Raw genomic sequence first — 13,329 nt, forward strand, 5'->3', positions numbered from 1 at the left:
CATGTCTTAATCCAAACTTTCTGTCTCCCCTCAGCAATTTTGATTTGTCCTTTGGGGCCAGAGGGTTGGAGGCTGTTTCTCTGTCAAATATTGGACTACCTGACTGAAGTATCTGTACTAATTCCTACTCCAGCAAGGTCAGTCCTTTTGTGCACTTAGGCATAGAGCATTTCTGTCTTCGGTTTACTCTGGCGGGATATTGGATATGTTTGTTCTCTTAGCATCCGCTTAGTCTTCTGTTTTCATGAGGATATAGTTCCATTCCACTACCTTGTTTTATTCTGGACTAGTCTTCGCATACAATCTCCTTGATATTTTTTTTTCCTCTTTTTGCTTGACCATTGTACATGTTTCCATATGGATGTTTTATACAGCTATAGAATAAAACATTTGACTTGGAATGGTTAATAGTGTGCAGCCTGACCTGTCATTAAATTTTTAAAGGCATAAATCACATGAACAGAAATGTAACAAATAAGTGGGTTAAACCTATAAGAGAAGGAAGGGAAAGAAAGGGATCTGGTGATGGTAAGGAAAAACCTAGGAGACACTGAGTGCCAAAAGGGCTTCTATTGCTCTTTTTATTTTCTCACATTATATAAATTTGTCTCTTACAACTTCCCATGGGATACCTCTATACCATATCAGTATTCTTGAAGATTTTGTTTTCCTTTATGAAAGAACCTCTTCTTGAAGTAACTTCTTCTATACCTCCTTTTGAGAGGAGGCAGAGAGAGACAGTGGCACTTATTTAGGAACAGCACACTAGATCAGTCCAGTAAGATCCTTTAATTAGATTAATGTCTGTAGTAATAGAGTTGGGAATTTATTTAATAGTGGTTGATTCATACTGCTGTGTGTCATTACTGGGAAGGGGCAGTGAGTGATAAATAGAAACATTTAGGTATATTAAGATAATTGATTTTTAAAAATAATGATAACATGTACTTTTATGAATGTGTCTTTAAATGAATGTACATGTATAATTTATATTTACAAACCACCTTTCTGTGAATCTAATATATAACATATTGAATGGGTATATGCATATCAAGAATATGTAAGTATGTGAACATTTGGCAATTTGAGATTTTTCATTGTTACTAATTTAATTTACTATTGTTCTTGTAAAAATATTTCTTAAGGATCTGTATTTCTAGCAGTGTGGCTGAAAAGCTGAAATATTTCTTGATAAGATTATGTCCCTTAAGTATTTCTGCTTCTTGTTATTTCCTTAAGTCAAATTAATAAGTAGTTGAATACTTTGTCTTGAAAATTCAGTTTTGCCTTTTTTCTTTTAGATATGGAGTCTGGGGAGCGGTTAACATCAACGACGGCCTCCTCTACTGCACCTACTTCATCTTCTACATCTTCTCCACCTTCTGTAGCTTCAGCAGTTTCCAAAGGCAGTCTTTCCTCTGGAGCTGCCTCACTCAGCTCCACAATCAACACGTGTGGTGAATACTTTTCTTTAACTTTGTTTTGCACATCATTCATTTCGAATCCTGCATGGGAATATCTTGTGAAGTTCTGCATATTTTGGCATAAAACAGTCAGTAAGCATGACAACTTTTCCTAAAAGTCTAGGTGGATTAGTTTTAAACATATTTCTGAAATATAAGTCATTGAAAATTCACTAAAATCTTCTTGTTGTCACAGCTCACAAATGAATATAAATGAGTCATTCATATTGATGAGACAAAGAACTTCAGAGAAAGACAAGTTTCCCAATTGCCGATAATGGAAGTAGAATTATATAGAGAAACTTTTTTTAGTTTTGGTTCCTTATACTCTGACACTCATACATGCATCCTGCTTTCTGTTATATACAGATGGAAGATTTTATAGCTATTTGACCTTTTGGGCAAGGACAAAAATTGCAACAGATTTTATAAGATAATGTATGATCGCGCTAGCACCCAGACACCCCAGAATCGGCCGGAGTCAGGACAAGCAAAAGTCCCTCTTTGTTCTTGCTTTTAGACGATTGAACAGGATGGAAGCAGAATCTCCTCCACCGCCTTCTCCCTCAGCACCACCCAGAGTGTGCCCCTCGCTCTTCTTATTCCACCCCCTAGTCCCTCCTACAATCCTCTATACAGCAATCATTGAGCCAGCATGGATAGTGGAAAGGACCATTTTCCAAGCATTTGCCCATAGAATATTGTCCAATCAGTAGTTAGCCTCAAGCGCTCAGCAGTCCTGACCTCAGTGCATTGATTCAATAGTTTCAGCCCTCTACAAGATAAAGCTATGATTTTATTTTAAAATTGTTATTAAAATTATTTATGAACTAATCAAATGAGGGAAATTTTTCTTTTCAGGAATGCAAATAACAATGTTAGCTTTAAATTATTATTTCAAATTTCCTTCCATTAATCTTTTGATTATAGCATACTGGGGTTTCCCATGCATTTGTGGGGAGCCATAATCACTTCAATTTAATTATATCATTTCATATATGTACTTATTCATTTAAGTCTTTGAATTTTGGGTTTACTTGAGCAAATGCTTTAATTTTGCATCTCCAAATGCTAGACATCTCTACTTATATGTTCTTTAGGATCCTCAAAAAACATATTCAAAACAAAACTCATCTTTTTTCCCTTATCTGATCTTGCTCCCTAACTTCCCTGTTTCTGGAGGGCACTACATTCTTCCAATCTTCCAGGTTTACAATATAGGAGTTATCCTCAACTCTTATCACTTGATCACTTCTCATAGCCAGTTGGTTGCCAAATCTTGTTTTGTCCACTCTCAATGTTTCTCATTATCACTGTTTTTCTAGTCATACCATAGCCACCATTGTTCAACCCTTCATCACCCGTCATACTGATTGTTGCCTAATAATTTTTTCCAGTTTCTCTTTGTTCTGTTCATTGTTTCTTTCACATATCTGCAAAATTGGTCTGAACATATCATGCTCTTTCCCTGGAGTCTTCAATAGTTCTCTCTTGCCTTAGGATATAATACAGATATCTCTATTGAAACTTTTAAAAAAACCTCTACAGTCTAGCAACTGTGTGGTTGACTACATGAGATTCCCCTTTTGGCACTCTACTTTCTGGCTAAACAGGCCTACATGAGGCTTCGTGTGTGTGTGTGTGTGTGTGTGTGTGTGTATGTACACACACACACACACAATATATATTCAATCTCTATAATTATTTTGTGTGTTTTTTATTTTTTAATTTTTTATTTGTGTATATTTTATTTTTATACTTATCTGTTAACCTGCTGTATCTCAATCATAAAGAAAAGTAATGAAATAGACCTTGCTCATAAAAGCTACATTCTGTCAAAACTGTTTGTTTTAGAACCCTAGCCTTCCAGACTAGAAGTTTAGGGGCCACATATCAGTTCAATCCTACTCTGATTGGCCCAAAAATATTGATTTCTGATCTGGGATAATTCACTTGTCACAATACAACCTGGTAGACCTCCTATTTCTGGAGACCTGCCCTATTAATGAATGCCAAACTTAGTATGGGCACTTAGTCAGTTTAGTCCAATGCTATTCAGAACTACTGAGCTAGAGAGATCATCCAATCTCCACAGAAGCAGGGATTATAGTTACAGACTACCATTTCTGGCTCTCTAGTGTAAATCATTAAGAAAATTCAAGAAACACATTTCCTTTAATTTATTTTTATAAGGTATAATTTCAAATCAATGTATCAGTCATTCCCCAAAACTTATCCCCAAAAAATCATTTGCAAAATTACAGCCATTTTGTTAACTGAATTAAATGAAGAAAAGGGATTTGCTTGCTGCTTCAAGAACTCAATCATCCTGATTCTTGATTTCTAATGGCACAAATAGCAAGGATATTAGAACAAAAAAATAGTGTTCAAATTCATGATGCTCATATCTGATCACTCCTCATGATGCCCTTAACTTTATTTTTTCTGAACCATTGATTGAAACTTTCCTTTTCGTACTTTTCAAACTTAAGGTGATTATCAGCTATATTTGGATATATTAAATTATTGATTTTTAGTATTTCCTTTTATAAAACAGCTAAAAAGCAAAATCCCTTTTTAACTTGCCATTTATTTCTATGATATATGATATAACTGTTGAAGCAAATGTAGATTATTTCGTTTGCATTTACAAATAGTTCTAAACATTTAAATTCATGAATTTATAATTGAAAATGGACTCATTTATATATCAAACTTGTATGTATTTAGAGGAAATTCTGAAGGATAGTGAAATGTTTTTTTTTATCTTTTTGGCAAACTATATATTGCTCCAATTGATATTTAAAATTAACTATAGCAAAGTATGAATCCAACAAAAATAAAAGGAACTGAAACCCACGCAAAAATTAGTGTAACAACTATTAGCTCTCATTATATGAATAAGTCCAGTTCAGAAGTATATATGTGAATATAAATGGATATTTAAAAGTTTATCTTTTCCCTGAATATTCCAATGTTTAAAAATATAATCTTTTAATTATGATGAAATACTGAAGTATTACTACTGAAGTAGAAAGAATGATACCTTCAGTTCAAATCATATTTCTGTTTCTGACTACTTATTTGATCAGATAAACAGCTCACAGATGAGTCATTCGTATTGATGAGACAAAGAACTTCAAAGAGTCCCTTCAAACTGAGTCTTATGATTTTATGGTTCTGTTTGAATCATAACTCATTTCCAAAAAAGTTTGCATTCCTATCGCCCTGCATGCTTCTTTCTTTCCTGCCACATGAAAACTTAGAATGAGTTTTTCACATATAAGGCATATTTTCATATATTCACTTGTATTTATTTGCTAGTATTATATATGTTTTCATTTCCCAAACTAGACTGTAAATTAGTTAAGGCTGGGCACTCTGTTGTTTACTTCTTTTATACTTCTAAAGCACCCTGTGTTTAATTATATTTAGTCAGTAAGTGGTTGTTGCATGAATGAAAGTAGCTTCTTCAAATATGTTATTCAATAAAACAAAAAGTTTTCATTGAGTTTTTCTGTTTTATGAAGAGCTTGTAAACAACAAATGTTTTTTCTTTTATGTTATTCCATCAATTTGATTTATTTCAATGTACAATGAAAGATTTATATCAAACCTTAAGAGAACTTTTATACAAAGGAGAATGAATTATTTCTCTTTTTTAAGGCATGATTTCTGAATTCTTTTATGACCTGATTGCTCTAAGGGTCCATAATCCTAGACATATACTAAATACAATTGTTTGTGTGTGTATATATATGTATATGTATTATTTACAGACACATATATCAAAAAAATCATTTTATAACCAGCAACTAATTAGGTTTGGAGAAAAGATTTAGAAAAAGGAAGATGGTGATTGGAATGTATCAATCATTTGAAACAATGTCAAAGAGGATGATATTCCAATTAAGAAATATTTATTTTTTTAAAGAAATATTTATAATATATTGGTCAAACTATAGAACTTTAGAGGAAAACAATTCTATTACCTGTGAGGTAAAGCGAAATAATGTATAATAATTTAAAAAATTATTGATATGACATATAGTCCCATCAATATATCTGAGACTTTGAAATCTTAAGAAAAAAAAAAAAACGGAAAGGACATTAGTATGGGGGAAGAGTGAAACAAATAGAAATAAAGGTAGTTTTAGTAACCTTTAAAAAAAAAAAGGATTGTAGCTCTCATGAATTAAGAAATTAATTACTTAAACAGTGAAAGTACCATTGACAACATAGATCACATTTGTTTGACATTTTACATTTTACAAAGTGCTTTCCTCCCAACATCCCTGAGAGGTAGATAGTGTAAATTATTATTTTCCCTGTTTTACAGATTAGGAAATTGATTCTCAGAGAAGTTAATTGACTTGTCTAAGGTCACATGATTATTGTCAGTGCTGGGACTCCAACCCAATTCTTCTGACTTCAAGTCCATGTAAGATAAGTACAAAATATATAAAAAGTAATACAGTACAGATTTCCTTTGCATTTTGCCACACAACCTTTCTATTATTACCAAATACCAGTATTGCAAGGATCATGCAAAATTGTATATCCTGCTAAAGATTAAATATTCATGTCTTCTATGACATGCCTCAAAATGGTTTCTAACCTCTATTTCTACATTTTTAGTGATGAAGAATTTGTTTTGTGAGGTAGCTCATTGAATTTTGGACTAATCTTAATTGTTAGATCTTCTCTATACTAGTGAATAATTTGCCTTCCTATAATTGCTACCTTTTGAAGTTCAGATTCTTTTCTCTGAAACTACTTGAGATAAATCAAATCATAATATTTTTTATGGCAATCCTTCAAATTCTTGATTCTCTGTATCATCCTGGTTGCCTTCCTCTAGATGTACTCTTATAATACTTCCACTGTCTAAAATGTGGCACTGAGAATAGTATCTTATTAGTGCAGAATATGGTACTTCCTCTTTAGAGTAATGCTTAAGATTTAGTAGCTCTTTTGAATTTAACTTCACAATATTGACTTAAATTATATTGGAAATGTACCTAAATAAAATCTTAAGTTTTTTCAACATACAGTGCTATTGAGCTATTTCTTCCCCCTCCCATCTTCTACTTGTACAGTTACATTTTTTAACCTAAATGTAGAACTTTATGTTGATTGCTATGTCATTCCATCTTTCTCAAGTTCCTCTTTCAGCATTTGTCTATTGAGGTATTGGATCTTGATTATATTGTACAATCAATTTGCTCCCAATATTTATGCCATTTGCAAATTTGATTAATGTGCCATCTATATTTGTTTGATTTTTTTTTTTTACAATTGTTTTTAAAAAGCAAAGAGAAAGGGTTTTGGACAGAACTCTGAGATTGCCTTCCAAATTCACATAGTTCTATATTTTTTAGCTAGGCTTTTTTCTATAGCCACCATCCTTCCAACTTGTGCTCAAGGAATTATGAGAGACTTTATGAATCCAGATATTCTTTTTTTTTTCTGATTTTTAAAAAAAATTTTAGCTGACCCCAGATATAACAAAGTAATTGTGTGGCTATCTAGCTTGATGTATACATATATCACGTGATTAATATATTTTATTCACCTTTCTCTTTAATTTAGAAGCCCATGATTGCTTCTTTTTTGTATCTTTTTTTTTTTTTTTTTTGCTGAGGCTATTGGGGTTCTAAGTGACTTGCCCAGGGACACATAGCTAGCAAGTATTAAGTGTCTGAATCAGATCTGAACTCAGGACTTCCTGGCTCCAGGACTGGTGCTCTATCCATTGCAGCACCTAGTTGCCCCTGCTTGATTCTTTTTTAAAGATTAGGTGTTATAATGGATTTAAGACTTGACAGAGCCATAATAGGCTTAGACTGTCTCCTTGGAAAACAGAATATCAATATCAGTTGTTCTTGACAATACCATTGCCTGGCTTGTAGTAGGTAATAACAATTGATAGATAGTGTAAATATTTTTGTTCAGTAATTTTATCATTGATAATAATTATATTCTGGGGATATACCATTTTGCTCCTCAGTCAATATGTTGTTTTCTTGTAAACATTTATAGATTTTTTAATTTGGTAATACAAGCTGTGAGTGCTTCACATACATTATATAAGCACATAAATGGCTTAAGTTTGGAGAGATTGCTGATAGATCTTTTATGCCTTTTTGAAGAAAGATGGGGATCATTCTTAGATTTCAGGAAAACCCAGAGTGGATTTTTTTAAAATTTCATGTTCTAATATAAAGAATTTAAACTAATAATTACCAATTTTTCCACTGCTTTCCACTTTTGTAGATGCAAGAGTAAAATGAATGAAAAAAGAATTTAAGAGCTTACTGGATACTAAGTACTTTTACTAAGCCTTGGGGATACAAACAGAAAAGTCAGAAAGTTCCTACTCTTAACATCCAGGAGATAATACATATAGGAAATTTCATTTGTTTTAGAAGTATTCTTTGATAATGCAACCTTTTTTTCTCTGATTTTAACCATGATATTGTCCACTGCTAAGATGTAGTATGCAGGTCCTGAGACTTTTGCACAGTTTCTGGAAAGTATTGTGGGGAAAATGTGTTCTTTCATGATGGAGATAACAAATGTCAGTTTTTTAAAAGTACACTAATTGTATTGTCACTCTCTTAGTTTGAGTAATAACTTTGAACTCAACAAGGCTTTTCAGAATTCTAGGAAAAAAGGTATGTCCATTGCCTTTTCAAAACCATTTTGAGAAATTGATTTCATTTTCTTTCATCCCATTCTCTTGGTAGATAGGATTTCTCAAGGTTGCAGGTTGCATTTCACTGATCTTCTTCAACTTTTGCCTCTTCAGGTTTTAGTGATTATTTATTTAATTTAATCTAAATTTGGGAATTAAATTACTACTTTTTTCTTTTTCTTTTTTTTTTTTTTTTACAATGTGTTTCTTTGGCTTAATCATAATGTTTAACATCATTTTCTGATACAGAAATTATTATTGATGATGATCGTCCAATTTGGTCTGCAATATATTGTTGCGTGATATGGATATGAGACATTGATAAAAGCTTTAAGAAGCCATTACTTATAAATTCTTCCATATCTTTCTTGTTTGTTTGTTTGTTTTGTTTTTGTGGGGCATTTGGGGTTAAGTGACTTGCCCAGGTCACACAGCTAGTAAATGAAAGTATTTGAGGCTGTATTTGAACTCAGGTTTTCTTGCCTCCAAGGATGGTGTTTTATTCATTGGGCCACCTAGCCACCTTATTACCTATATTTCATGCTGGTGCATAATAAAAGTATTTGTGCATGTTCATAGATTGTCAATCTTAATAGTCTACACTACACTGAAACAATTTTAGGGAGTGAGGTATTGGCATATTTGATTTGTTCTGGGGTTTCTTACCTTTTCTTGATATTAAAACGTGAGGCAGCACCACTCTTCACCATGTTAAGTCATTAATCATGGCAGTTTAGAACAGGGTCAAATTGTAACCTTATTACATCTTGTCTGTACTTTTAAATTTTAAAGGCATTTTATCATACACAGCTCAATTTGCCTATGCTTCAGGAATCCTGTGAATCTTCTGTTGATATCATAATTGTTTCAGGGCTCACAAAATGCCCCATTACATATTACTCTGGCATCCCCCTTCTTTGCCTCTATATGCATGATAGTTTGTACTTTGATGAGATTATTATTATCACAAGCACAATTATTATTACTTTGTATATATCCTTTAAAAATCTGAGCCCACCAGATGTGCCTTTTTTAAACTAAATTTTTGTTTTTATTGCAGCTGTGCTTTTGTAACCACATTGGTATCTTTAAATAGCTCCCTTTTTTCTTCACTAGAATCATTGGAAAATTTGTCGATAGATTTCTCAAGTGCCTGCCATCTCTCTTGATGCCATTCTTTCCTTTTATCCTAGCAGACCTATTTTTTTAAACTTAAAAAGCATTTGCTAAAGTCTAGTCTGCATCAAACTATTTGTTTACTTCCCAGTGGGATCAACTAGAGAGATTGACATCCTATACAATAATAAGCTTTTAGGTACTGTAGCTGGGGCTATCTTACTGTTTGATTACCATTCTTAAGTCTTCCAAAGAGGTAAGATTTAATGTGTCTTGACTTATGAACTTTCACCATTGTAAGGAGCAATTTTAGAAAATGTATAAATTCATTTTATTGGGGGTATAAATTCATTATATGTGGTGGATGGGGGGGAGAACACACAGACAAGTTGGTTGTAATGTTGCAAAAAGGAAAAAGAGGAACATTGAAGTATTTAAAAGAAAATTTATACTGGAGAACAAAAGGAATTTTATAAGTAAATAGACAAAAAAAGGCAGCCTGGAAAGCAACATGTTGAATATGATGTATACTTTTTAAAAAAAAAAGTTGCATATAATAGAGTTACATGGGATCTATTTTCCTGTTCTACTCTGTATACAGAAATACTATTTTTTTTGGCTTTTTTTAAAGTGAAGAATTTAAAGGGGATTTTTTAAAAAGAAAAAACATAAGTTAATTTTATCCACTTAAAAAACCTAAGGGCTGTATTTGGAAATAGCTATTTGCCAATGTCACAGTATTATAAGAAGACTAGTTCAAAGCTTTTCAGAAAGAGTAATATTAATGATTTCGGACATAAAAAGTAAAATAATTTTAATTTCAATGTAAGGATAAAATTGTTTTGCAACTATTTATATATGTATATATAAATATGTAAATATTTTGCATCTTTATTGTTTTTAAATTTAAAAAAATTAATTTAAGTCTGAACCTGTTCTTAGAAAAAGGGAGGAGTACATCCAGTCATGGAGGCTCACCTGTTCAGTGTCACAGAAGTTAAAGATGAAATATCAAGTAATAAATAGAATTAGCTAGTAGAAAGACATTTTGACTTAAGTGAAAGGTCTGTGAAGGGTGAAGGAATGGTATTGATCCACAAAGTTTGGAGAAGGGTTTTTTAAATTATTATTTGGAAGCATTTAAGCAAGGATATTTTATAGTTAAGGAGGAAAATTAGAACTCAAATTTTGGAGTCTTTCAGTGTTTCATTCTATATTTTCATTAATCTTGAGATTTGAAAAAAGAGCATTGATAAGGTTCACCCATTTATTTTATGGCATCATTTTACATCATATTTATCAATCTCTACAAGGACTCATATTGGATGGAAACGTATATTGGAAGTGTTGGATGTTGTTTCCCAAAAGGCTAGTGGACAAGGGTTTAAGATAACTTGCAGAGGTTTCAGAAGTACCAAAAATGATTTTCAACTGACTGGTTAGGCAAATCAGGAGACTTCTTACTCAGAACAGCTTTTGAAATAGGGGTGCAGGTGGCTTAGTAATTAAAATCCCTCTAAAGGTGTCTCATAAGTTTCTCCTTTTTTAATACACTGGCCCATCTCTGGTACATGAAAGATATATTCTATTTTTTTCTAGTTTCTAGAATTCCAAATGATTGACTGAATAAGATGGATAGGAATAATTTTTCTTGACTTTTCTTAGGGTTGTGGCATATATAGAAAAATAAGGATGCCAAATGATTTCTTTATTTGAACTGAGCCTAAACTAGTTTTTTACCCCCACATAGTTTGGGAATGTAAGACAGAATTGTGAAATTATATAGATAAGTAAAATACAAAAGATGCTAAGGAATTCTTTTCTCAAATTGTTTGAGCAGTATCAAGGGAGAATATTTTTGATGTAGTTTTCGAGGTGGAACAATATTGCCTTTAATTTAAAGAGTAACACCTTTTCCTCTTATATTCTAATTTAGAAAGATTGAGGTAAAGAACTTTCATAGGAGTTTCAATAATCAGTAGACGAGGGCTTCAATTTACCAATAAAACTCTCCACTCATATATATATTCTGTAGTAAACAACCTCCACTCTTACTTTTACAGAAGGTTATCACTCACTTGCAAAAATAAACTCTAACAAACACATCCTTATATACATGATCATCAAGAGTATAGAACTACAAGTATCAGATCTTTCAGAAAATAGTGTAGCAATTAAAATTTTGTTGACTTGGCTACATGGAATTATATGGAGACAAAGGATAATTGAATCCATGGGAATTGATGATCTCACCAAGACAAAGAATGTGAAGGAAAGAGAATAAGGTCCATGACCCTCAAGATAGGAGCCAGATGATGATCCAGCAAAGGAGATTGGTAAAGGTCAGGTCGGTGGAACATCAGAGAGCATTGCTGTTACCAAAAGCAAGGAAGGAGAGAAAGTGGTCAATAGATTAAAAACTACAGGAAAGTCAAGTAGTATGAAATTCAAAATAAGGTGTTTTTTAATTTTTTTTTTTTTTAAGGCAACATACCTGGCAACAGGACATGAAGATAGCCAGAGTTTGACAGCATTGTGGTAGGGCTGGACTATGATCAGTAAACTAAATACTGAATTAGAAGGGGCTAATTGTATTATATGAGGTTTAAGGAGAAGCTAGATCATGGCATGAGGATAGCTGGCGAAGAACACAAGAATAGCCAGTAGTTGGTAAATAATCATTAGCCCAATACCCAAAATGGAAGCAGAATGGTTGGACTGAGTTTTGGTTTTAAGGCCAATCAGAGAATGGCATGAAAATAGTTGGGAGTAGCCAAAATGAATGTAAATCTAGTAATTGTTATTTCTCTTTAGTTAAAAATGTCTGATTAATAGAACTTATAAGTGAGAACAATAATTTCCAGAGTTGCTAAATTGGATCATAAATTAGCCAAATTTTCAGTTTTGATATTTTATTAACCTGAGCCTATGAAAGTATATCTTATAGACATTTTATACAAACAAAAGTAAGCATTATCATTTGAAAAAGTATGCTTTTCTTTTATTAAAAAACAATATTTTGGAGTCCCAGTCTATCTATATGATAAGCCCAACAGATAAGCAATCATTTGAGTAACCTTTTTAAATTTAATTAAGATTTTCATAAGACCCTTCTCATAGGATCTAAAAACAATTTTATCTGGAGTTCAAGAAGTCAATTTTAGATTCATTAGCTTTTGTTCACTTTGTTAGCTTTTGATTCTCTAGAAAACTTCACATTTATAGGCATCAAGTCTGAGGCCATTGATAGGATTCTAGGCAATAGCAGTAGCTTTGTGAGTTTGGGGACTGCCATCAGATTAGAATTAATGTTCCATCAAGCTACAGAAATATGCTGTGTAAATCTACTGACAGCCCATAATCTTTATATTGTCTGTATTTGGGATATAATATAGATTCATGTATAAGGTTTATTCAAAATAAAGCACAGTATTTTTTGTGATTTAGTGTGACGTAGTGCACAGAGATTTGGCCTCAGAACCAGGAAGACAACCTGAATTCAGGTGACACCTTTGACACATACTGGCTGTGTGACCTTGGACAAATCACTTTATTTCTCAGTACCAGAGACAATTCTCTAAAACTACAAATTGCAGAGGTGTTGACTTTCACTTTTGAAAAGGGTTTTCTTGTTATCTAAGATTTCTCTTACCGATGAAATCACAAATCCACTTTTCAGCTTTCATTTTTTTCCAGCACATTTAGAAGTTTATTTATCTATATTCTAAACTATGATAATGATTTTTTGACAGTTATAGAATTATATTTAATATTAAATAATGTAAACAAATCCATATCCCTTAGAGAATATTGTAGGTAATATTGTAAAAAACTGAATTTGCCAGTAGCAAATGCTCCCTCCTTCCCGCCCCCCCAATTTTAGTATTTCAAAGAATAGATCTTTCAAACCCTTTGTGTGCGGTATCATTACTGATTACTCTTGCACTTGGGAATAGTTTATATCCTTCTCACCTGTGGTTTCTCTGGTCAGAGTTACGTTAACCAAGACTGACCTGTTTTTTAGATTACCAATAGAGTCAGTGCTTGCATTGA

The 13,329-nt window shown here is 32.4% G+C and overlaps 1 protein-coding gene across 26 annotated transcripts in view; it reads left to right on the top strand.

Moving 5' to 3' along the window:
• Window positions 1-13,329, top strand: part of BAZ2B (bromodomain adjacent to zinc finger domain 2B) — a 330,327-nt gene that overhangs the window by 183,955 nt on the left and 133,043 nt on the right. For 25 of the 26 annotated variants that reach the window (XM_051986301.1, XM_051986305.1, XM_051986311.1 and 22 more), the window contains one exon: window positions 1,302-1,457. In XM_051986301.1, the coding sequence (XP_051842261.1) occupies window positions 1,304-1,457 (154 nt within the window). In that variant the 5' untranslated portion in view covers window positions 1,302-1,303. Of the gene's footprint in view, window positions 1-34; window positions 138-1,301; window positions 1,458-13,329 lie in introns of those variants that run through there. The other variant, XM_051986304.1, reaches the window with a different exon arrangement.

This window comes from Antechinus flavipes, chromosome 3, assembly GCF_016432865.1.
Source record: "Antechinus flavipes isolate AdamAnt ecotype Samford, QLD, Australia chromosome 3, AdamAnt_v2, whole genome shotgun sequence".
NCBI classification, from domain to species: Eukaryota; Metazoa; Chordata; class Mammalia; order Dasyuromorphia; family Dasyuridae; genus Antechinus; species Antechinus flavipes.